General features: G+C 49.9%; 1 protein-coding gene across 1 annotated transcript in view; it reads right to left on the reverse strand.

The window, feature by feature from the left end:
- The window catches only part of PLEKHD1 (pleckstrin homology and coiled-coil domain containing D1), a 70,512-nt gene that overhangs the window by 17,928 nt on the left and 27,374 nt on the right, over nt 1-25,210 (reverse strand). Inside the window, exons 7-10 of the mRNA XM_082242948.1 lie at nt 21,691-21,785; nt 20,567-20,660; nt 10,671-10,843; nt 1,879-2,011 (exon numbers count right to left, since the gene is read on the reverse strand). Of these exons, the coding sequence (XP_082099074.1) occupies nt 1,879-2,011; nt 10,671-10,843; nt 20,567-20,660; nt 21,691-21,785 (495 nt within the window). The remainder of the gene's footprint in view (nt 1-1,878; nt 2,012-10,670; nt 10,844-20,566; nt 20,661-21,690; nt 21,786-25,210) is intronic.

The raw sequence follows: 25,210 nt of genomic DNA on the forward strand, positions 1-25,210 counted from the left end.
TTCCTCCCAATGGCACCAATGATGGTGTACAAGTACTCCCACTGGAACAAACGATAGGGCATTACTTTTTTTTTCCACTGACATCGGAACCTTTTCTACTCCCAACAGCCACAGTACAGCCCACCCAGCCCCAGGCCGGAAGGGGGTGAAAGTGCCCTGTATTTAAATGGTTAGGGGAAACCTATGACAGAATTAAAAAAAAAAAATCTATACCAGGCTCTTTGGGTCTAGTATAGATTTTAAGGGGAAATCCATGCCCATTTTAAAAAAAAAAACAATAGCATGGGGTCCCCCCCCAAAATCCATACCAGACCCTTATCCGAGCATGCAGCACGAGCGAGCTCCCCTCCCCCCTCCTGATCCATACCAGACCGTTTGCCCTCAACATGGGAAGAGTGCTTTGGGGGGCACATTACATGTTGATGGGGACAAGAGCCACTTTCCGATAATCCTAGGCTGTGGTTGTGGGGGTCTGTGGGTGGGGGGCCCAGATCCCCACCCCCCTCCATGTGAATGGGTATCGGGTACATATCGAGGACCCGTACCCATTCGCCAAAAAAGTGTAAAAAAGTAAAAACCACAGAACACAGTTTTGACTAAGTACTTTATTAAAAAGAAAAAAATACTGTCCCTCAATGTAAACCTATTGTCAATCACAATGCCCACTGGACCCAAAAATTAGAAAAAAATTAAGAGGCTTCCCGCCGGATGGACGATCTTCAGCTTTGACAGTTATTTTGTAGGCAAGGGGTGGGACCACCTGCCTACATCATCCAGCGGCACTGCCCCCTTCTGACGTCATGTGACATCAGAAGGGGCGGTGCTACCGGATGAAGTAACCAGCTGGCCCCGACCATTGCCTATATAAGAGCTGTCAAAGCTGAAGATCGGGCATACGGCGGGTAGCCTCTTAAGAGGCGGAAGCATTTTGTAATTTTTTTCTATTTTTCGGGTCTGGGGGCATCGTGATTGATGACGGATCTACATTGAGGGACATTTTTTTGGTGAATGGGTAGGGGTATAATGTACCCAATAGCCATTCACATGGGGGGGGCTGGGATCTGGGGGCCCCCTTGTTATAGGGGGCTTCCAGATTCTGATAAGCCCCCCACCCGCGGACCCCGAGAACCCCCTGCCCCAAAGCACCCACCCCCCCAAGTTGAGGGCATGTGGCCTGGTATGGTCCGGGGTGGGCGCTCACTCACCCCCCCCCTTTCCCGACCTGCCAGGCTGCATGCTTGGATAAGGGTCTGGTATGAATTTTTGGGGGGACCCCCTTGCCATTTTTTTTTATTTTCTTATCTGTATAGCCGGGAGCCTACAATACATTATAGCCGCAAGAAAGTTTAAATTACGTGACATTTCCCTGTTCTTTGGCATCTGCAGGGAGAGATCCTTGGGAGGACTTCTAATACTCTGCTGATGTATGCCCTCTACAGTGTGAGTCTGTGTCTGGCCAGCCCTGATTGGTCATGTCATGAGAATTCTGTCTGTGTTTAATGACACTTTAAAGTGATTGAAAAGGTAATTTTTTTTTTTAAATAACAAACATGTCTATACTTACCTGCTCTGTGCTATGAACCTCCTCTTTTCTGGTCCCCCGTCTCGCTTCCCATGGGTCACTTGTGCGTGCTCGCACATGAGCCTAGCTGTTGCGTCCATTGACACAGACAGTGGGACTCTGACTTGCCCCCTTAATGCAAGGAATGCATTAAGGTAAAAAATAAAGTTTCGCTTTACAACCACTTTAAATCCCATTCATTTAGTGATATATGCATTGTATTATAAATATACAATCTGCATATTAGCAGAGGAAGCCCTGCTGGGCAGAACAGTCCCAGTGGCGTCTCATTCAGCTTGTCCCAGCAGAGTTTTTACCTTAAGCTCTTTCTCTGTTTGCTCCTTTTCCGCAGTAAGTTCAGCTAGAGAGCTCTGCAGGGCCTGAGACTCAGAGACGTAGAACGCCCGTTCTTCTTCCAGAATTCGAAATCGCTCTTCATTTTCCTTCATCCTGGGAGTAGAACAGAGGATCAAGATATATTTTACAGGAAAATGTAAATCTTTGAATATAAGGACTTCCTATGAGATTTGATTCTCATCACGCAAAGAGATTGTAGGTTGGTACATAGCATCTTCTCCATACACCTGTTTAGCACAGTGAAACCATGATCATTAAATCAGGTATTGGTATTTTTGGTAGTGTGGGCAGGAGCCAAGCAGGGGCGGACTGACCATTAGGGCACTCGGGCACTGCCCGAGGGCCCGGGGCTAGTAGGGGGCCCCATGAAAGGCTCCTGGCACCTACCTTCCAAAGCATCTGTGATGATCCCGGAGCCCAGTGCCAGAACAAGTTCCAGCACTGAGCTCCGGTAACTGGCCTGACAGAGACACACTAGCGTGGGCACTCAGGACACCTTCCCTGCATCTCTTTCAGGGTGCCTGGGCTCCCTCACGCAGCGATCGTCCCTCTGCAGCAGCTGACACTTACATCTCTCCCCCAACTGATGCCTGCACAGTACACACAGAGCTCACCAAGGATCCTCCTCCACGGCTCTGAAGTACACAGACAGGAGGAGGAGGAGTAGCCGGGGAGGAGGGACATTAACTTCAAGAGCTGCACTGATTATCTGAGGTATGTACTGTACATAGTTTATGGATACGGAAGGGGGACAGATAACAAGGATGCACATATGGAGAAGTGATGGGGGCGGGGGCATATGCTAGGGGGATGCTTTTGGAGGGGGGATGACTTGTGCTAGAAGGTGAGGAGGTGGTGTGAGGGGATTTCAACTCTGACCTCTCCCCTCCAAATGCACCCCCCAGCACATGTTCTCTTACCGCCCCTTCTCCCCAAATCAAAGAGGTGCAGATTGCCACTCATCCCAGGACCCCCTCTCTCCTCATCCCAGGACCCCCATCTCCTCATCCCAGGACCCCCTCTCTCCTCATCCCAGGGCCCCTCTCTCCTCATCCCAGGACCCCCCCTCTCCTCATCCCAGGACCCCCCCTCTCCTCATCCCAGGACCCCCCCTCTCCTCATCCCAGGACCCCTCTCTCCTCATCCCAGGACCCCCCCTCTCCTCATCCCAGGACCCCCCCTCTCCTCATCCCAGGACCCCCCCTCTCCTCATCCCAGGACCCCTCTCTCCTCATCCCAGGACCCCTCTCTCCTCATCCCAGGACCCCTCTCTCCTCATCCCAGGACCCCCCCTCTCCTCATCCCAGGACCCCCCCTCTCCTCATCCCAGGACCCCCTCTCTCCTCATCCCAGGACCCCCCCTCTCCTCATCCCAGGACCCCCCCTCTCCTCATCCCAGGACCCCTCTCTCCTCATCCCAGGACCCCCTCTCTCCTCATCCCAGGACCCCCTCTCTCCTCATCCCAGGACCCCCACTCTCCTCATCCCAGGACCCCCTCTCTCCTCATCCCAGGACCCCCACTCTCCTCATCCCAGGACCCCCTCTCTCCTCATCCCAGGACCCCCCCTCTCCTCATCCCAGGACCCCTCTCTCCTCATCCCAGGACCCCCTCTCTCCTCATCCCAGGACCCCCTCTCTCCTCATCCCAGGACCCCCACTCTCCTCATCCCAGGACCCCTCTCTCCTCATCCCAGGACCCCCTCTCTCCTCATCCCAGGACCCCTCTCTCCTCATCCCAGGACCCCCTCTCTCCTCATCCCAGGACCCCCACTCTCCTCATCCCAGGACCCCCTCTCTCCTCATCCCAGGACCCCTCTCTCCTCATCCCAGGACCCCTATCTCCTCATCCCAGGACCCCTCTCTCCTCATCCCAGGAACCCCTCTCTCCTCATCCCAGGACCCCTCTCTCCTCATCCCAGGACCCCCTCTCTCCTCATCCCAGGACCCCTCTCTCCTCATCCCAGGACCCCCTCTCTCCTCATCCCAGGACCCCTCTCTCCTCATCCCAGGACCCCCTATCTCCTCATCCCAGGACCCCTCTCTCCTCATCCCAGGACCCCTCTCTCCTCATCCCAGGACCCCCTCTCTCCTCATCCCAGGACCCCTCTCTCCTCATCCCAGGACCCCCTCTCTCCTCATCCCAGGACCCCTCTCTCCTCATCCCAGGACCCCCTATCTCCTCATCCCAGGACCCCTCTCTCCTCATCCCAGGACCCCCCCTCTCCTCATCCCAGGACCCCCTCTCTCCTCATCCCAGGACCCCTCTCTCCTCATCCCAGGACCCCCTATCTCCTCATCCCAGGACCCCTCTCTCCTCATCCCAGGACCCCCCCTCTCCTCATCCCAGGACCCCCTCTCTCCTCATCCCAGGACCCCTCTCTCCTCATCCCAGGACCCCCTCTCTCCTCATCCCAGGACCCCTCTCTCCTCATCCCAGGACCCCTCTCTCCTCATCCCAGGACCCCCTATCTCCTCATCCCAGGACCCCCTCTCTCCTCATCCCAGGACCCGTATCTCCTCATCCCAGGACCCCTATCTCCTCATCCCAGGACCCCTCTCTCCTCATCCCAGGACCCCCTCTCTCCTCATCCCAGGACCCCCTCTATCCTCATCCCAGGACCCCTCTCTCCTCATCCCAGGACCCCCACTCTCCTCATCCCAGGACCCCCACTCTCCTCATCCCAGGACCCCTCTCTGCTGTCATCCCAGGACCCCCTCTCTCCTCATCCCAGGACCCCCCCTCTCCTCATCCCAGGACCCCCTCGCTCCTCATCCCAGGACCCCTCTCTCCTCATCCCAGGACCCCTCTCTCCTCATCCCAGGACCCCCTATCTCCTCATCCCAGGACCCCCTCTCTCCTCATCCCAGGACCCCCTCTCTCCTCATCCCAGGACCCCCTCTCTCCTCATCCCAGGACCCCCTATCTCCTCATCCCAGGACCCCTCTCTCCTCATCCCAGGACCCCCCCTCTCCTCATCCCAGGACCCCCCCTCTCCTCATCCCAGGACCCCCTCTCTCCTCATCCCAGGACCCCTCTCTCCTCATCCCAGGACCCCCTCTCTCCTCATCCCAGGACCCCTCTCTCCTCATCCCAGGACCCCTCTCTCCTCATCCCAGGACCCCCTATCTCCTCATCCCAGGACCCCCTCTCTCCTCATCCCAGGACCCGTATCTCCTCATCCCAGGACCCCTATCTCCTCATCCCAGGACCCCTCTCTCCTCATCCCAGGACCCCCTCTCTCCTCATCCCAGGACCCCCTCTATCCTCATCCCAGGACCCCTCTCTCCTCATCCCAGGACCCCTCTCTCCTCATCCCATGACCCCTCTCTCCTCATCCCAGGACCCCCTCTCTCCTCATCCCAGGGCCCCCTCTCTCCTCATCCCAGGGCCCCCTCTCTCCTCATCCCAGGACCCGTATCTCCTCATCCCAGGACCCCTATCTCCTCATCCCAGGACCCCTCTCTCCTCATCCCAGGACCCCCTCTCTCCTCATCCCAGGACCCCCTCTCTCCTCATCCCAGGACCCCTCCTCATCCCAGGACCCCCACTCTCCTCATCCCAGGACCCCTCTCTGCTGTCATCCCAGGACCCCCTCTTTCCTCATCCCAGGACCCCCTCTCTCCTCATCCCAGGGCCCCCTCTCTCCTCATCCCAGGGCCCCCTCTCTGCTCTCATTCCATGGCCCCCTCTCTGCTCTCATCCCAGGACCCCCTCTCTGCTCTCATCCCAGGACCCCCTCTCTGCTCTCATCCCAGGACCCCCTCTCTGCTCTCATCCCAGGACCCCCTCTCTGCTCTCATCCCAGGACCCCCTCTCTGCTCTCATCCCAGGGCCCCCTCTCTGCTCTCATCCCATGGCCTCCTCTCTGCTCTCATCCCAGGACCCCCTCTCTGCTCTCATCCCATGGCCCCCTCTCTGCTCTCATCCCAGGACCCCCTCTCTGCTCTCATCCCAGGACCCCCTCTCTGCTCTCATCCCAGGGGTCTCTCTCAGCTCTCATCCCAGGACCCCCTCTCTGCTCTCATCCCAGGACCCCCTCTCTGCTCTCATCCCAGGACCCCCCTCTCTGCTCTCATCCCAGGACCCCCCTCTCTGCTCTCATCCCAGGACCCCCTCTCTGCTCTCATCCCATGGCCCCCTCTCTGCTCTCATCCCAGGACCCCCCTCTCTGCTCTCATCCCAGGACCCCCCCTCTCTGCTCTCATCCCAGGACCCCCTCTCTGCTCTCATCCCAGGACCCCCTCTCTGCTCTCATCCCAGGGGTCTCTCTCAGCTCTCATCCCAGGGCCCCCTCGATGCTCTCATCCCAGGACCCCCTCTCTGCTCTCATCCCAGGGGTCTCTCTCAGCTCTCATCCCAAGGCCCCCTCTCTGCTCTCATCCCAGGGGTCTCTCTCAGCTCTCATTCCAGTGTCCCCTCTCTGCTCTCATCTCAGGACCCCCTCTCTGTTCTCATCTCAGGACCCCCTCTCTGCTCTCATCTCAGGACCCCCTCTCTGCTCTCATCTCAGGACCCCCTCTCTGCTCTCATCCCAGGGCTCTCTCTCTGCTCTCATCCCAGGACCCCCTCTCTGCTCTCATCCCATGGCCCCCTCTCTGCTCTCATCCCAGGACCCCCTCTCTGCTCTCATCCCAGGACCCCCCTCTCTGCTCTCATCCCTGCACCCCCCTCTCTGCTCTCATCCCAGGACCCCCTCTCTGCTCTCATCCCAGGGGTCTCTCTCTGCTCTCATCCCAGGGGGTCTCTCTCTGCTCTCATCCCAGGACCCCCTCTCTGCTCTCATCCCAGGGGTCTCTCTCAGCTCTCATCCCAAGGCCCCTCTCTGCTCTCATCCCAGGGGTCTCTCTCAGCTCTCATTCCAGTGTCCCCTCTCTGCTCTCATCTCAGGACCCCCTCTCTGCTCTCATCTCAGGACCCCCTCTCTGCTCTCATCTCAGGAACCCCTCTCTGCTCTCATCCCTGGACCCCCTCTCTGCTCTCATCGCAGGGGTCTCTCTCAGCTCTCATTCCAGTGTCCCCTCTCTGCTCTCATCTCAGGACCCCCTCTCTGTTCTCATCTCAGGACCCCCTCTCTGTTCTCATCTCAGGACCCCCTCTCTGCTCTCATCTCAGGACCCCCTCTCTGCTCTCATCTCAGGACCCCCTCTCTGCTCTCATCTCAGGACCCCCTCTCTGCTCTCATCCCTGGACCCCCTCTCTGCTCTCATATTAGGACCCTCTCTCTGTTCTCATTCCAGGACCCTCTCTGCTCTCATCCCTGGGGCCCCTCTCTGTCTTTATCTCAGGGGTCCCTCTCTGTCCTCTTTCAAGGGGTCCCCTAAACACCAACTGGGATAGGTTGTTCAGGACAGCAAGGGCCTGTTTAAATTTGCAGTTTGGGGGCAGGAAAACCTCAGAATTGAGCCCTGTATTTACTCACCCCCACCACACCCCCTTTAACTGCAAGGGCCAGGGGTGTACACATGTTGCATCCGCATCAGGAATTATATGTCCTGTAACGCTTGGCAGGTGTAGCACCTGCCAAGCATAACTCATTCAAGTGAATGGGGCTGCATTGCAAAGGCTGTGCAACCTTGTGCAGTACAGCAAAAAAAAAAAAGGGTTAAAGTAGGCAATGAGAAGGCGTTGTATTGCCTCCTCATCACCTGCTTCAACTCCTTGAATCACACACTAGCATGCTGAAACTATGTGCATTGCACATGGTTGCAGGGTGTTTGCTGAGTGGGCCTCATTCACTTGAATGGGTCACGATAACCCACCAAAAGCAACAGGGGGTTTAACTCCTGCTGCAACATGTGTACTCATGGACATGGACACAGGGGGGCCCCATGATCTCATATTGCCCGGGGGCCCCATAGGTTATCAGTCCGCCCCTGGAGCCAAGTCCTGCTGGAAAATGAAATCAGCATCTCCATAAAGCTGACGTGCTCTAGAATTTCCTGGTAGAGGGCTGCGCTGACTTTGGACTTGATAAAACACAGTGGACCAACACCAGCAGATAACATGGCTCCCCAAATCATCACTGACTGTGGGAATTTCACACTGGACCTCATGCAACTTGGATTCTGTGCCTCTCCACTCTTCCTTCAGACTCTGGAGCCTTGATTTCCAAATGAAATACAAAATTTTCCACAGTCCGTGATGATTTGGGGAGCCATGGCATGTTCTGGTGTTGGTCCACTGTGTTTAATCAAGTCCAAGTCAGCGCAGCCCTCTACCAGGAAATTCTAGAGTACTTAATGCTTCCCTCTGCTGACCAACTTTATGGAGATGCTGATTTCATTTTCCAGCAGGACTTGGCACCTACCCACACTGCCAAAAGTACCAATACCTGGTTTAATGATCATGGTATCACTGTGCTTGATTGGCCAGAAAACTCACCTGACCAAAACCCCATAGAGAATCTGTGGGGTATTGTCTAGAGGAAGATACACCAGACCCAATAATGATCTGAAGGCCACTATCAAAGCAACCTGGGCTTCCATAACACCTCAGCAGTGCCACAGGCTGATCCCCTTCATGCCACACCACATTCATAGGCGTGCGCACAGAATGTGCCAGGTGTGCCTGGGCACACCCTAATCATCCTATGTGGCGCAGATTCCCCCTGTTTAGACCCTAAAAATATTATAAAAAAATAATAAAAATAAATAAAAATAAAAATAATTTAAAAAAATGAATGAAAAAAACTATAGTCACCATCCACTGCCCTACTGATACCAATCTCTGCCCGACACTGTCAGTATATATACACATGCACACACACATGTGTTTGGGCTTTGGGGTGCACACCCTAATGCAATAGGCTGCGCACACCTATGACCACATTGATGCAGTAATTCATGCAATAGGAGTCTCGACCAAGTATTGAGTGCATACTATACTGTACATGGACATACTTTTCAGTAAGCCAACATTTCTGTATTAAAAATAATTTTTATTGGTCTTATGAAATATTCTAATTTTATGAGATACTGAATTTTGGGTTTTTACTAGCTGTAAGCCATGATCTTCAAAATTAAAAGAAATAATTGCTTGAAATATATCACTCTGTGTATAATGCATCTATATAAAATATATGAGTTTCACTTTTTGTATTGAATTACTGAAATAATTTACCTTTTTGATGATATTCTGATTTTATGAGATGCACCTGTATTAGAGATCTCTGGATTTATACAGGATTACACACATTCAAGGTCTATTTATAACAGCTGTCACAAATAATTGCTATATTGTATCCAATATGTTTATTTCCTATGATCGTCAGCTCCATCTAGGGGCCATAATCGGATATTCAACCTCCATCAGAAAAATACTTCATTAACCGCTTGCCGACTGCTCACAGTATATTTACTGCGGCAGTCAGCCCCTCACAGGCAGAGCGAGGTAGTGACGTCACTGACCCCCCCCCGCGCGTGTGACCGGCGGACTCGATGTCCGCCGGTCACTCTGCGATCTTCGGGGGAGAGGGAGAAAGTCAGGCGGCTTATGTAAACAAGCCACCTGTCATTCTCCCTGGTGTAGAAACACTGATCACACGGTTCTACAATGTAGGACCGTTGATCAGTGTTCCTACAGCTCAAGCCACAGCCAATCACAGTAAGAATCATGCCCCTAGGGACACACACAGCCCCTCCCTCTCAAATAAAGTTAACCCCTTCACTACCAGTGTATTTTTACAGTAACAGTGCATATGTATAGCACTGATTACTGTAGAAATGTCACTGGTAACCCCAAAAGTGTCAAAAATGTCAGTCAAGGGTCCGATCTGTCCGCCGCAATGTCGCAGTACCGCAAACAAAAATCGCAGATCGCCGCCATTACACGTTAAAAAAAAAAAACAACAAAAATGACAAAAATCTTTCCCTTTGTTAGTAAACGCGATAACTTTTGCACAAACCAATCAAAATACGCTTTTTGCGATTTTTTTTTTTACCAAACATATGTAGCATAAAACAAATTGGCCGAAAATGTTAAAAATTTAGATTTTTACATTTTTTTGGGGAATTTCATATAAAAAAATGTGAAAAATATTGTTATTTTTGCAAAATTTACGCTCTTTTTTTGTTTATAGCGCATGATCAAAAAATCGCACAGGTGATCAAATACCACCAAAAGAAAACCTTTTACCAACTGTTGGTGGTGGAAAGTTGGTGGTTGTGTTGAAAGCATCAGTTTGAGATGCTTCAGAGATCGTTTAGAACTCATTAGGGTTCGTTTACACTAGCAGTTGGGGGCGGTAATCAATGCCGTTGAGCCGACCTGCTCCCCTTTAGATTCAAAGTCAGGTGCCAGAGGTGTACACATATGCCCTGGCTATGGCATGAATTATACATCCTGTTGTGTTCAGCAGGCACTACAGACTTGTTCAAGGACCACTCTGCAACTGCACTGCAGCCGCCTCCCTACCACCTGTGAAAGGCTTCTGTGAAAGGCAAGTTCAGATTGCTTTTCAGAAGAGCTGTAGTCCTTGTAGCTAGTGTAATCAAGCCCTAAAAGCTGCATTGGACCTGCAGTTGACCACCTTCTGACCTGCATATAACCTGCTTCAATAGGTTTTGCACCCCTACAGACTTGTATGAGAATGCAAAACCTGTTTATACTAAACAAGTCAGTTGACACAGGTGCTTGATCTGCTTCATCATTTTTGTAATTGAATGTGAGTATCAGTGTGCCTGGCTATGGCTAGTACTCGGGTGTGCTGAACCACGTGTCACAGGTCTTGAAGCACAGTACAGATTCCCCACCTAGTTTCAGCCTGAAGCTTCTCCTCCAGTAACACTTGCATCTTGCTTTCAATCTGCTGCAGACTGCTTTGGAGACCTTGTCTAGGATGCTCACTACAACTGGTTGAAGACTGGCGAGGATCCTGGCTGGCTTCCATGATGGCGATGGTCCTCTGCTTCTCTACAGAGAGCTCCTGTTAATGATTAGGTAGGTGAGTCTTACCTTGTAATAAAAGCAGTTTTCTTAAAGCAGCCATTTACATTAACTTCACAGTCATTACAGTATGATGGTACAATCAGATACATTTAGGACGAAAGGTGGAAATAGTAAAATATCCTAGAAATAGAACGGAAGGTATAGGGGATGTTCAGTGAGCGCATATTGGGAGTTGGAATATTTATGTCATTGCATTTGAGTATCCTGTCATGTCTTAAAGGAATTTAAAATGGTGGCGGCTCCTTGGATTGTTTAAAAGCCAGAGGCGGCTGCAGCACTGGAGCAGAGGGACCGTGGGGTCAGAGGCATATTACCTCTTCAGGAAGCTGCCATTTTCATAACTTTAGAGAACAGACAGGGTCTCCTTAAAGCCTAACTCCAGCAAACAGTGTTTTCTTCTGTTTAGGAAAGAGTGGGTCAAGTTCCTCCACCCCAAACTCGCTCATGCATGTCTTTATGGACCTGGCTTGTTGGTACAGGAAGGGGCCATCCCCAAACTGTATCCACAAAGCTGGGAGCGTGAAATTGTCCAAAATATCTTAGTATGCTGACACCTTCAGAGTTCCCTTCACTGGAACTAAAGGGCCAAGCCAAACCCCTGAAAAGCAACCCCACACTATAGTCCCCCCCTCCACCAAACGATTTAGACCAGTGTGCAAAGCAAGATCCATAAAGACATGGATGAGTGCGTTTGGGCTGGAGGAACTTGACTGGCCTGCAGAGAGTCCTTACCACAACCCGACAGAACACCTTTGGGATGAATTAGAGTGGAGACTGTGAGTCAGGCCTTCTCGTCCAACATCAATTCCTGACCTCACAAATGCGGTTCTTGAAGAACGGTCAAACATTCCCATAGACACACTTCTAAACCTTGTGGACAGCCTTCCCAAAAGAGTTGAAGCTGTTTTAACTGCAAAGGGTGAGCCAACTCAATATTGAATCCTACGGACTAAGACTGGGTTCCCCGTAAAGTCAGGGGTCCCAATACTTTTGTTAATATATGCACTGATGAGGCTACACTGATGAGGCTGCATTGATAAGCACTGATGAGGTTGCATTAATGGGCACTGATGAGGCTGCATTGATGGGCACTGATCAGGCTGCATTGATGGGCCCTGGTGAGGCTGCATTGATGGGCGCTGATGAGGCTGCATTGATGTGCACTGATCAGGCTGCATTGGTGGGCATTGGTGAGGCTCCATTGATGGGCACTGGTGAGGCTGCGCTGATGGGCAATGGCTAGGCTGCATTGATGGGCACTGATTAGGCTGCATTAATGGCCATTAATCAGGTCCTGGGTGCTTCCATATTCATCTGGTCTTCCTTCCATGTTCCCTCTGTTTGGCCACTTCAATGGCCGGGCCGCAAGGATGTCACTCCTGCGCATGTGCATGGGAGTTGCCTCATCAAGGCACAGAGTTGTGCTGTAAATGTACTCTAAGATGTGCATATAGAGAGAAGCATTTATGACAGACGGGAGCACTAGGGTCTCTTCTGTGATAAAAGCCCTACCTGTGGACTGGGGAGACTGCATTGATGGGCACTGGTGAGGCTGCATTAATGGCCACTGATAGGCTGTATTGATGGGCACTGATGAGGCAGCATTGAATGGGCAATGGTGAGGCTGCATTGATGGGCACTGGTGAGGCTGTATTGATGGGCACTGGTGAGGCTGCATTGATGGGCACTGGTGTGGCTGCATTGATGGGCACTGATGTGGCTTAATTGATGGGCACTGTTTAGGCTACATTGATGGGCACTGGTGAGGCTGCATTGATGGGCACTGATGAGGCTGCAATGATGGGCACTGGTGAGGCTGCATTGATGGGCAATGGTTAGGCAACATTGATGGGCACTGATCAGGCTGCATTGAGGGCCATTGATCAGGTCCTAGGGGCTTCCATCTTCACCCGGTCTAGCTTCTATGTTCACTGTTTGGCCACTTCAATGGCCGGGCTGCATTGATGTCACTCCAGCGCGTGTGCATTGCCTCGTCAAGGCACAGAGTTGTGCTGTAATTGTACTCTGAGCTGTGCATGCAGAGAGAAGCATTTATGACAGAAGGGACCACTAGGGTCCCTTCTGTTATAAAAACTCTACCTGTCAGGGTTTGTTTTTTTAAATGAGAACTGAATACCGCCTTAAATGTCATGTTGACAAGCATGCCAGTAAACAATGGCGCATTGTGGTGGGAGTTTGTTTTCAATTTTTGTGCTCACAATTGTCCTACTAATGACCAATTAAACTTATTAAAGCTGAAGTTCAATAACTAGTGTTTATGGGTGTACTGCATCAGGGAACAAGCTTTTGCTCTCATTAAGAATATCCCAAATCCTGCTGGTTATTGTAAAAATCCTCCCTTTGGTGATGCTGATTCCTCCTCACTGGAAGTGGTGAACCCATGCAGTGATGGAACTGATGAACTTCTAGCACTGCATGGGTTCCAACAGGGAAACATTGCACTGCTCGCCCTCCCTACATTCTCTGTTTAGGCAAGGTGGAGAGCATGAGGTCACCACCTTCCCTCTACACCGCACCAATCCAAAGAACGCATTGCATTCATTCAGAAAATGCAAAGCATTCTCTGAATGACACCCATGCCAAGCAGTCAAGCTCCTGTGTTCAGAATGCATCAGGCCAGCATCTCAACATGAGAACTGGAAGCTGGTGGGGGATCACTGCAATAGTGGTTGCAGTCTACAGTGATTTCCAGCTTCCAGGGAAATCAGCCAGGTATGGTATATACATAGTTACAATGATCCAGGGTGAACCAATATATTTATGTATAAAATATACCATGTCTGGAATTAATTTTTAACTGATGCACACATGTAGGTGGGCTGCAGCCTGTACGACGACAATAATTCACACAGTCGAATGCCACGTAAAACTTGTATTAACGTAATGTAGCAACAGTTCACTTCAAACCCGGCTGGGTGCACTCAGTTTCCAACAGCGCGAAGGAGCAGATTCCAGCCATAATGACAGCGTCTGTTGCGTTTGTTGAAAGAATGCGGCCTGGCCGTCTCATGCCCAATCGTGAAGGTGTCCAGAAGAGATGCAAACCCAAGGTTTTCCTCCTTGTCAGGAACCTTTCCGTAGCACTAGTACTATTCTTATTCTATCAACTCACCAAAAGCATACCAAGCCTGGGAGCCAGGGCACCAAAATTCCCTGCCTGACCCAATATGGTCACCAGAGTCACATGGGGCGGCATCATCCAATCAGATCGCTTCCCCAGTGACCCAGGAAACCATAGAGGAACCATGTTCCTCCCGACTTCCTCTCCATCTGTAGTGCCGCAGAGGATAGCACCACCTGCAGTAGAGAAAGTAGACTGCACCTGACTACACCACACCCACAAAACATGTTCATCTCCAATACATGCACTTCAGACCTCAAATTAGTCTAATGAGATGTCAGTTACAGCCAATGGCATCAGGTTTAACATAAACAGGGCTAGGGGTTGCCAACGCCTACTCTTTCAGTCTCTATACAAAATGGATTAAAACTCTTTGGCTGTGGTTGTGAGCTAAATGTGAGTTTCCCATTTTACATGCTTAATCTTCCATACGTGTGTTGCTGTATTCATTTTATAATAGGTAGACATGTGTATGAAGATTAGCCGTTAGAGGCTGAGTAGATTAGTTACTTCATGGAGTCTTTCAAAGCCGTTGAGCTCAGCTACACAAGGAGAGTATTTTATTGGGTCACCCAACACATAGACTTACATTGTGGGAAGCAGCAGTAAAGCACAACCACTGTGTAGCACTGAAAAGCAGGAGACAGAGCGTGTGTGCATAATAGGGACATATGTCTGTTCCCTTATATATATATATATATATATATATATATTGTGGCAGGGCACATGGATCCGTGATCGACGGAAGGTACGTGTCACCGTGGTTCCTGGCCTCGGTGAGATAAGAGCCGGTAATTCTGTGTCAGCAGCAGCTAGTGCTGCTTGACAATTTTTATTTTTAGTATGGCTGCAAAGCCGAATCTGGGCCGGCTCTTATTGGGAGCAGTTAAGGTATGGGTGGGTGGCTGCTCCCCACGCTACAGGCCAGGTCTTGCCTGGGGATTATAAGGCAGACAGCCTAACAGGTGATTGAGAATTATCTCCATGCACCAGAAGGCTGTGGAAGTGAGTGCTGAGTCTGAAAAGGTTTCAAGCAGGTGAACTGATCTGTTGCTGTGTGTGAACAGCACAAAAGAGACACAGGTGAATGGACTTGTTGCTGTGTTTAAACCTGCCTTAAAGACTGTCGTTTTCCTTTTTGTTGCGTGTGAGTTAACACCAAGAAAGACTGTTACTTTTGTGTTCCTGAAGTGTAAATAAAACACTCCTGATTTACTTGAAGAACCATCTGTTTTGCCTCTATACTGCACCCGCAAATCCTACCTACCAGAGCAAATCCCCACATTTGGTGGAGGATGCGGGCAAACGCAGTGAGGCTGGCGTAAGACGCCGAAATATTTTGTTCTGCTGAACGTGACTGCACATGTCCTATATTAAGCCTGCTAAGCTGCAGCCACAGGAAAAGATGGAGGAGATGATAATGCAGCTTACCCAGGCCCACCTGCAACAGCAGAAAAGACATGAGGAGGCTATGTGTGCACAACGGGAGACTAACCAACGGCTGCTGCAACATGTGTTGGCCTTGGAAAAGTCTGGGGTGTCTCAGGGAAAGCATGATGTCCGGAAAGCGGTCCGTGCAGCAATACCTAAGATGGCTCCCACGGATGACGTCGAGAAGTACCTCGCCATATTTGCAAAAGTGGCTGCAGCCTGATCTGTTAAATCCCACTGATATGCTGGACCGCTTGTTGGCTGACATGTTTTGGAGGGCCTTGCCTTATCCCCTCCAGCACTGGATCGGCCAGGCTTCTCCTGACAATGCTCTGGATATGGTTGACCTGGTGGAGCGCTATGAGGCCACCAAGAACTTGCAGGGATGTACAGGGGGGAGGGGGCCAGTCAAACCCCGGAAATCTCCGCCACAGACCCAACGCTTGGTGGCAATGAGACACACTCAAGACATACTCCCTGTGCGCCCGGCCCCAATAGTCTGCTGGCGGTGTCAGGAGCCAGGTCACGTGAGGGCTGAGTGTCCACAACAGGAGGAGCCTATGGAGACTAACTATGGACACCGCCACTCGTTGTATGCACGAAAGCTGTGCGCCACAGGCACTGGTGAGGTGATAGACAGTAACCATCTGTGTCAGGTGGAAGTGGGAGACACTTTGGCGGTGGCTCTGCTGGACTCAGGAAGTCTGGTGTCCCTGGTAAGAACGGCATTAATACGGCCTGCTGAGTATACCGGCCGCAGAGTCGGGGTCGTATGTATTCATGGAGACTTAAAGGACTATCCCACAGCGCTGGTAACTTTGTCCACAGCGGCCGGCAAGTGGACCCATGAGGTGGCTGTCGCTATCAAGTTGCCACATGAACTAATACTCGGAAGGGACTTTCCAGGTTTTCCGGCGCTGTGGCCTACGGTTAAAGGGTCTGACAAGCCTGAGACAGGGACAACCCTAGCAGAATGGCCTGGTTCCAGTGCGAGCCCAGAGCCCTGGGAGCCTGAGTCCGAAGGGTCCTCGGTAGGGGTGACCGCAACTTCTGTGATAGAGGGGGACACCACCCCCCTAAATGTAATGGTGGGAGACATGGAGGACTTGCCATCCGGCCCTGAGTTGGCAGACCTCAATGTCTCCGGGGAAAATTTTGGGACCGCACAACACCGGGATACGTCCCTAAGCAGGGCCTGGGAGAATGTTGTAATAATTGATGGTAAACCAAAAAACCTGGGGCTGAATTGATGTTTCCACATTTTATTGTTCAACAGGAAATGTTATATCGAGTGAATCAAATCCGGGGTGAACTGGTTGAACAGTTGGTGGTGCCCACAGCGTACCGCAAGCTTGTTATGGAGCTTGCCCACCAACATTTTCTTGGGGGACACTTGGGGTGGCAGAAAACACAGGACCGCATACTACAGAGGTTTTATTGGCCTGGTGTGTTCAGAGAAGTGGAAGAGTATTGTAAGTCATGTCCGGTCTGTCAGATAACTAGCCCCCAGACCCATTTCCGTAGTCCCCTGATACCTCTTCCAATAATTGAGGTCCCATTCGAACGAATAGCTATGGATCTAATCGGCCCTGTTCCAAAATCTGCCAGGGGTCACCAACATATTCTAGTCATCCTTGACTACGCCACTCGCTACCCGGAGGCGATACCCCTGTGACATACGTCCGCCAAACTTATAGCTAAGGAGTTAATGGAAATGTTTTCCCGGGTGGGACTGCCTAAAGAGCTCCTGACTGACCAAGGGACACCGTTTATGTCCAAGGTTATGAGAGAACTCTGTAAGCTGATCCACATAAAACAATTACGTACATCCGTCTACCATCCCCAGACAGATGGCCTGGTTGAGAGATTTAACCAAACATTAAAAAACATGTTAAAAAGAGTAGTTTCCAGGGATGGTAGGGACCTGCTTCTACCCTATCTGATGTTTGCAGTGCGAGAAGTACCTCAGGCTTCCACGGGGTTCTCGCCCTTCGAACTGTTATATGGTAGGCATCCTCGCGGGTTATTGGATATAGCCAAAGAGGCCTGGGAACAACAACCCACCCCCTACAAAAGTGTTGTTGACTATGTCACCCAGATGCAGGAACGGATGGAAAAGGTGATTCTCTTGGTCCGGGAACACATGGAGGCAGCCCAACGAGCCCAGAGTAGGATCTACAATCGACAGGCTAGGGTCCGGAACTTTAACCCGGGTGATTGGGTAGTGGTACTAGTACCAACAGTAGATAGCAAGTTCCTAGCCAGGTGGCAAGGTCCCTATGAGGTGCTCGAAAAGATAGGGGAAGTAAATTACAAAGTACACCAACCAGGGCGGCGGAAGCCGGAGCAGGTGTACCACGTAAATTTACTAAAGCCATGGAAAGATAGGGACTTGTCCGAGAACGACAGCCCCCAGCCAGGGTTTCTAGGTGAAAAGGGTCCAACCCCTCCTCTTGAAGCCTGTGAAGCAGTAACCACGGTAAAAGCTGCAGATAGCCTGTCCTCCAAATAGGTCCAGGAAGTCAGAGAGTTCATTAGTCGGAACACAGATGTGTTCTCAGACCTCCCTGGACGCACGTCCCTAATCCAACATGATATTGTCACTGAGCCCCGGGTTAAGGTCCGGGTAAAGCCATATCGGGTCCCCGAGGCTCGGCGACGTGCTGTTGAGGAAGAAGTACAACGCATGTTAAAACTGGATGTTATTGAAGAGTCTAAAAGTGGATGAGCCAGGCCAAGGAGAGAAATGCTCGGGTCACCAGATGGTTCCTGTCCCTTCAGAACTTTAAGTTCTCAGTGGAACACAGGGCAGGCCGCCTACAGGGAAATGCGGATGCCCTGTCTCGCACACACTGTATGACATGTGTTCACCCCCTGAGGGTTGAACAAAGGGGGGAGGGTATGTGGCAGAGCACATGGATCCGTGATCGATGGAAGGTACGTGTCACCGTGGTTCCTGGCCTCGGTGAGATAAGAGCCGGTAATTCTGTGTCAGCAGCAGCTAGTGCTGCTTGACAATTTTTATTTTTAGTATGGCTGCAAAGCCGAATCTGGGCCGGCTCTTATTGGGAGCAGTTAAGGTATGGGTGGGTGGCTGCTCCCCACGCTCCAGGCCAGGTCTTGCCTGGGGTTTATAAGGCAGACAGCCTAACAGGTGATTGAGAATTATCTCCATGCACCAGAAGGCTGTGGAAGTGAGTGCTGAGTCTGGAAAGGTTTCAAGCAGGTGAACTGATCCGTTGCTGTGTGTGAACAGCACCAAAGAGACACAGGTGAATGGACTTGTTGCTGTGTTTAAAACCTGCCTTAAAGACTGTCGTTTTCCTTTTTGTTGGGTGTGAGTTAACACCAAGAAAGACTGTTACTTTTGTGTTCCTAAAGTGTAAATAAAACACTCCTGATTTACTTGAAGAACCATCTGTTTTGCCTCTATACTGCACCCGCAAATCCTACCTACCAGAGCAAATCCCCACAATATATATATATATATATATATATATTAGGGATCGACCGATATTGTTTTTTTTTTATTGCCGATACCGATATTTTGGTCATTGTGTATCAGTATCGGCCGATATGGGCCGATATTTTCGTACATTTAAAAAGAAAAAATTTTACATTTTTTTTTTACTTGACAGGTACTCTTGTGGAGGGATCTGGGGATCTAAAAGACCACAAAACCTTCCTCTGCACTTAAAAGCATTCAAAACGCCAAGTTTGGCTGTTTTGAATGCTGTCATTTTTTTTAATCTGGCGCCAGTACCCAGAAGTGATGTCATGACATTACTTCCGGATTTTTGCATGTTGACCTGATCAGAGCCGAATGCGGCTTTGATCGGGTCTTCGGCGGCCGTGCAGGCTGGTTGCCCGGGTCTCCCCATGGGACGGAAGTCCCAGGCAAGCCGCGGAAGGCGGCAGGAGGAGGGGGACGTCCCCTCCCGCTTCTTGTAATGACAGCCGAGCGGCTTCTCAGCCGCATCGGTTGTCATTACAAGACAGCCGACCGTCGGCTATGGACGCCGGTACCAGGGTGATGCCTCTAGCTGCAGGCATCACTCTGTTACAAGCACTTTCTGAAATATCGGTAATATCGGCCACCCGGGTGGCCGATTCTGATATCTAGAGGTAAGTGCATATCGGCCCTCGATATATCGGATTTCCCGATAATCGGTCGATCCCTAATATATATATGTATATGTAGCGCTACCACCAAAAGGAGCCACTGTAGATTGGACAGGTCCTTTCCCCCACAGTGCAGAGGCAGCCAGGCACACAGCAACAACAGTCAATTCACTGCAGTTCACTCCAGGGGATTAGGGGTGATGCAGGATACTCCAGAATGGAACGTATTGCTAGCAGAGTATACTTCTTGCTTAGCAACTGTATCACTAGTATAGATAGACTGGATCAGTCCGCGATTCATGACAGGGGACCACGAAGTAGTATGAGCATAAATAATGGCAAACTGAAACAGTCTCCATGGTTCACGGCTGGGGACCATGAAGTAGCATGAGCATAGGTAAGGGCAGGCTGGACCATGAAGTAGCATGATCGCAAGTAAAGGCTTTACTTACTGGTTCTTTGTACACAGACAGTCCATAGGTGCAGCCTCTTGAAAAATGGTCCAGCATTAAGTCCATATGGCTTCAGGGACTGGCAGCCCCTCTCCTCTCAGCTCACAGATCCATCCCCACAGGGGGGGAAAAGACAATCTCCTTAGGGCTCCAGACTTTTTAACAGTAACCTAGCTCCATCTGTGCACACCTCCACAGAGCTTGGCTAGGTCCTGCTGAATATTCAGACTGAACATTTGAATCCTTCCGCCCTAAGCTCTAGAAACTACTTCTAAAGTAGGCCTGGGAGAAGTAATCGAACTCTCAGCCTGTGAAGCTCTGAACAGACCAAACCAAACAATCACTGCTCCTCTGATCACAGCAGAGCCAAAACTAAATTTACCTAGCATCCTAACTAAATTATAATTATTATTCTTTGAAAATTTCAGTTTGGAACTTGATACATTGATTTACATTAAGCTGATATCTATTGCATTTTACATGCTGTACATTCCCTTTAAGATTTGCACGTGGCACATTTATTTAATAGACAGTGATCCAGTGCAGGGCTCACCTCTATTGTCCTGTGCAGGTGCTGGGTAAGGCTGCATAGCTCTTGTTTCTCCTCTCCTACCCCCTTCATACAGTGGACGGTAAGCTCCAGCTCACTAAAGAAGAGAAAATATGAATGAATAGCTGCAATTCACTAACAGTCAGCACAATCCACAAATTATTAAAAGCACTAAACTACAGATCTGTTGAATTTGCAGCACGTGTGTCATATTTTCCACACACACATTACTTTAATAATTCTGAATGTAACATGAAATAATGATTCTACACCCAGGCAATATCTACCTTCGCCAACCGCTTAACTGTAAATGTAATTCATTACTTTGACATTGAATACCAGGGTTTTGGCAGCAGCTAAATGACAACCAGGGTAAGGGGGCACACTGACCACCAATGTAAGGGGGCACACTGTAACAAGTATATTGGATTGCCGCATGCCCCACTGGAATGTGGTAGCTTTATTGATCCTTATCACAAACATGTATAAAAAATTCATGGCACACAGAGCAGGAGTGTAAATAGGAGAGATGTTAACATGTTTCACACCCTATGGCGCTCAGTCATAACATGAAATCAACACCACTATCTGTCACCTATATAGTCCTCAATGACCACAGGTGTAGCAGCCGCTAATCACCTGTTCACCCCGAATGGGAAGAAAAGAGGCACAGTGAAACAAGCAGGGCCTACACACAGTGTTACAATATACCATGAAATGTTAAGTGCAAATAAAACAAAAATTACAAAACTAGAACAATTATAAACATCCCAGAGAGAAGACAAAAACAAAAGAAAAAAAGAAAAAGCATAATGCCAAAAAATAAAGAAATATGTAAAAAGTTTTTTCTTTTTAATAAATAACAAAAAAAGTAGATTGATACGATTAAGAACTTTTCTGAAACCAATATAAACACAATGACTACCTACTTGTGAAAGAGAGACCCGCACATGGGTGTCATTCATAATAATATGGGGGCATACTGACCACCAGTGTAAGGGGGCACGCTGACCACTGACTATCAATACTATGATATATGACTATGACTATGAATATAAGGAGACACACTGAGCACTGACCACAAATATAAAGGGGCATGTTCAAAAAAATATCCAGCTCAGACTTACTGCTTGATTTTCTCTTGTTCAACCCTGAGCTCTTGAACAAGGTCTTCAAAATGGTTCTTTTCAGTCTCCAAGACCTGATTTATTTTCTCTAGCTCCTAAAGAAAGATTATCCACAAAATGTATCAATAAAACCTGAGTGATTCCATTCAGAATTAATGCATATTGCAAAAAATCAATGTACAGTACAAAGTACAGTAAACCATCCATGGTACACAATGGCACAGTTTACTGTATTGAGGGGGCTGGGAGCATTTTTTGTGGCATTTGTGAAATTGTCCTTTAACTTCCTAAAAACAATTCTTTTTAATACACCGTGATATATTATAATGTGTACATACAGTATATAAATTATACAGTATTTGCCAATTTTAGTAAATGAATTTGTGAAACCAGATAATGTCTCTGCCTTTCAGATGCTTAAGCATGTGTATAATGAACTGGCAGGTGATGTTGTTCGAAACTTTGTAACAATTCAGATCTTACAGAATAAAGCGGGGGTCAGCAACCAGTAGATTGCGATCTACCAGCAGATTGTGGCCAGGAGACTTGTGGATCACAGTCTGGGCTTGCTGACCCACTATCCCAGAGCATCAAACAGAGTACAATGCAGAGGAACTACTTGTAAACTTGAAGGTGTAGTAGGGAGCAAGAGCCGCATAAGCCGATGCCACCTCTGTAGTGCTGGCTCCTATCCCATGCAGAGCGATACCAACTGCACTCCACCTCTTATCCCATCTAGCGTTCTCCAGAGTGGTGTCAGCAGCAGGAAAGCAGAGATCTTCTGGTCAGTGTGAAGCAATAAACTGGGCATAATAGTATAAGGCCTGATTCACACCTATGCAGGTTGCATATCCCAAGTTAATTTTGCGTTTTTAAATACACGTTTTTGATCCATTGAAGTCCATGGAACCAAAAACCAGAAAAAAGTCCCTGGCCCTTTCCATAAAATGCAAGAGTGTAACCCATAAGAAAACTATGTTAAATGTACTGTAGTGTGATACTGCAAAAACTGAAAATGCACTATAAAATGCATAGGTGTGAACCAGATCTTAGGCTGCTTTCACACTGATTTGCTGCAGTTTACCCACACCTCTAGTGCAGTGCAGTGTACCTGAAGCTTTCCTGCAGGTTTGCTGCGCTTAGCCATAGACTTCTATTATATCCTGCGGGTTTGGTGCACTTTCTGAATGCAGGAGTTTTGGTACACTTTCTGAAAGCGCACCACACTTGTAGGATATAACAGAAGTCTATGGCAAATTGCAGCTAACCCAGGAAAGTTGCAGATGCACTGAGCTGCACCCATAGTACAGGTAAACCGCAGCACATCAGTGTGAAAGCAGCCTTATAGGGGGCTCAGAACAGTAATAGTTAATTTCTATTTGCAGTTTGGGGATGGGAAAACCCCATAGTTAAGACGTGCTTTTATCACCCCAGCCCCAACCGCACCCCCTTTAGCTGCAGTGGCCAGGAATGGTCACATGTCACAGCCACAGCCACAGCAGGAGTTATACGCCCTGTCATGGTTGGTGGGTGCCAAGCATGACCCATTCAAGTGAAAGAGGCTACTTTGCAAGTGCCCTGCAAACTTGTGCATTACATCAAACAAGGGGTTAAGGCAGGCAGCATTGTGTTGCTTTTTCACCACCTCTTTTAACCCCTTGGACCCCGCAGAAACATGCAGTTGCGGGGCACTTGCAGATTGTCTCTATTTACTTGAATTGGTCACAATTGGCAGGCGGTAGCACCCACCAAAAGCAACAGGGGGCTAAATTCCTGCTGCTGCATGTGTACACCTTTGGCTCCTGCCTCAGTAGCTTAAGAAAGGTATGGATTGGGGGCGGTAAAACTGTGATTCAACCGCAGGATTTTACCACTAACCAACTTTACACGTGAACAAGCACTAAGGGTGCCGCTGCCGAATGCAACTAAGGGCACATTCATAAGTGCAGCAGGCACTGCTGCTCCCCTGAAAAGCGATCTGAGTGTGTTTGACAGGTGGTGAGGAGGCGATATATTCCCTCCTCATCACCTGATTTAACCCCATGATTGCCATGCAATGCACGTGATTGCAACACGGTAGTATGCCATTCTGAGGTTTTGTTAGGAACACTCCCTGTGTACACTGAAGTGCTGTCATGAATCTGCCAGTTAAGAGTTAACTTAGTGCAGACTAATTGCACTAATTGGCAAAAGGCTGGCCTATTTAAACACCACAGCAGCACTGAGCCATTGCTGTCTTGTCTGCAGCTTTACCTGTACTTCCTGATCCTGAACCTGCTGTTTCCTGTTGACTTCCTGATCGACCTCCCGGCTTGTCCACTACTTCGTCTGCTTGCTGCCCGCCCTGACCTTGGCTCGTTCCTGTGACCACTCTCCTGCCTTATCCTTGTCGGCTTATCTGCTTCTGATTCTGGACGTGTTCACCTCCTGGTGGGGCAACCCTGGGGACCGCGACCTGGTGTTAGCTTGCAGCGCAGTCTATCCCCACCACCAGGGGCTCTAGTGAAAACCAGCTAGCACTTAGACTCCGCACCTCAGACTAGCCCGTGTCTACCACCAGTGTGACCCGTCCGTGTTCCTGTTGTACCAGATCCCACGAGGCTACCTCTGCACGTCAGGCTCAGCCACCAGCACCATTACAGTACAAGACAGCCATGTCGGAGCCTGCAAGAGGGGCCTCTCCTCTGGACGAGATCTGCCAACACTTGGCAGCATTGTCGCAAACAGTCAAGTCGCTCCAGGACAGCTATGTGCACTTGGAGGAACGCATGCACTCTGTGACTAACCCGGGGATCCCTCCTGTTTCTTTGGTACCCCCAACTTCCACGACACCAACAGGTTCGGTCTCAGGACCCACAGTGGTGATGCTACCACCTGAACCCAGGGTTCCTACACCAGAGCGATTTTCAGGAGATCGGGACAAATTTAGGGCGTTCCGAAACGCATGCGAACTTTATTTCTCACTGCAGCCCCGGACTTTCTCCTTGGAAGCCACCAAGGTTGGATTTGTCATCTCCCTACTCTTGGATGAACCCCAGTCCTGGGCACACCGACTTCTTGAAGAGTGCAGCCCACACCTAGACTCCTTGTCTTCCTTTTTTGGTGCCATGGCTCAATTATATGATGATCCACAGCGCACTTCCACAGCGGAAGCTGCTCTTCATGCACTCCAGCAAGGCCGCAGAGCAGTAGAGGAGTACGTCTCGGATTTTAGACGGTGGAGTACTGATACCGAGTGGAACGACGCAGCGCTACGTCACCAGTTCCGCTCAGGCCTATCTGAGGGTCTGAAGGACGAGCTAGCCCGAGTTGGCATTCCAGACTCCCTAGAGGCATTGATTTCATTGGCTATCCAGATAGATCGCCGGCTTCGTGAGCGCCGTGCGGAAAGGTCTGCCCAGCACCCACGCCCGTTCTGGATGATGCCGCGGTTCGCAACTCCGGCTCATGTCACCTCCACCAGGCCCATTCCGGCCAACCTGGCTCCTGCTAACTTCACACCAGATGCCCCAGAACCCAT

This window comes from Pelophylax lessonae (assembly GCF_965119305.1).
Source record: "Pelophylax lessonae genome assembly, chromosome: 13".
Taxonomy (NCBI): domain Eukaryota; kingdom Metazoa; phylum Chordata; class Amphibia; order Anura; family Ranidae; genus Pelophylax; species Pelophylax lessonae.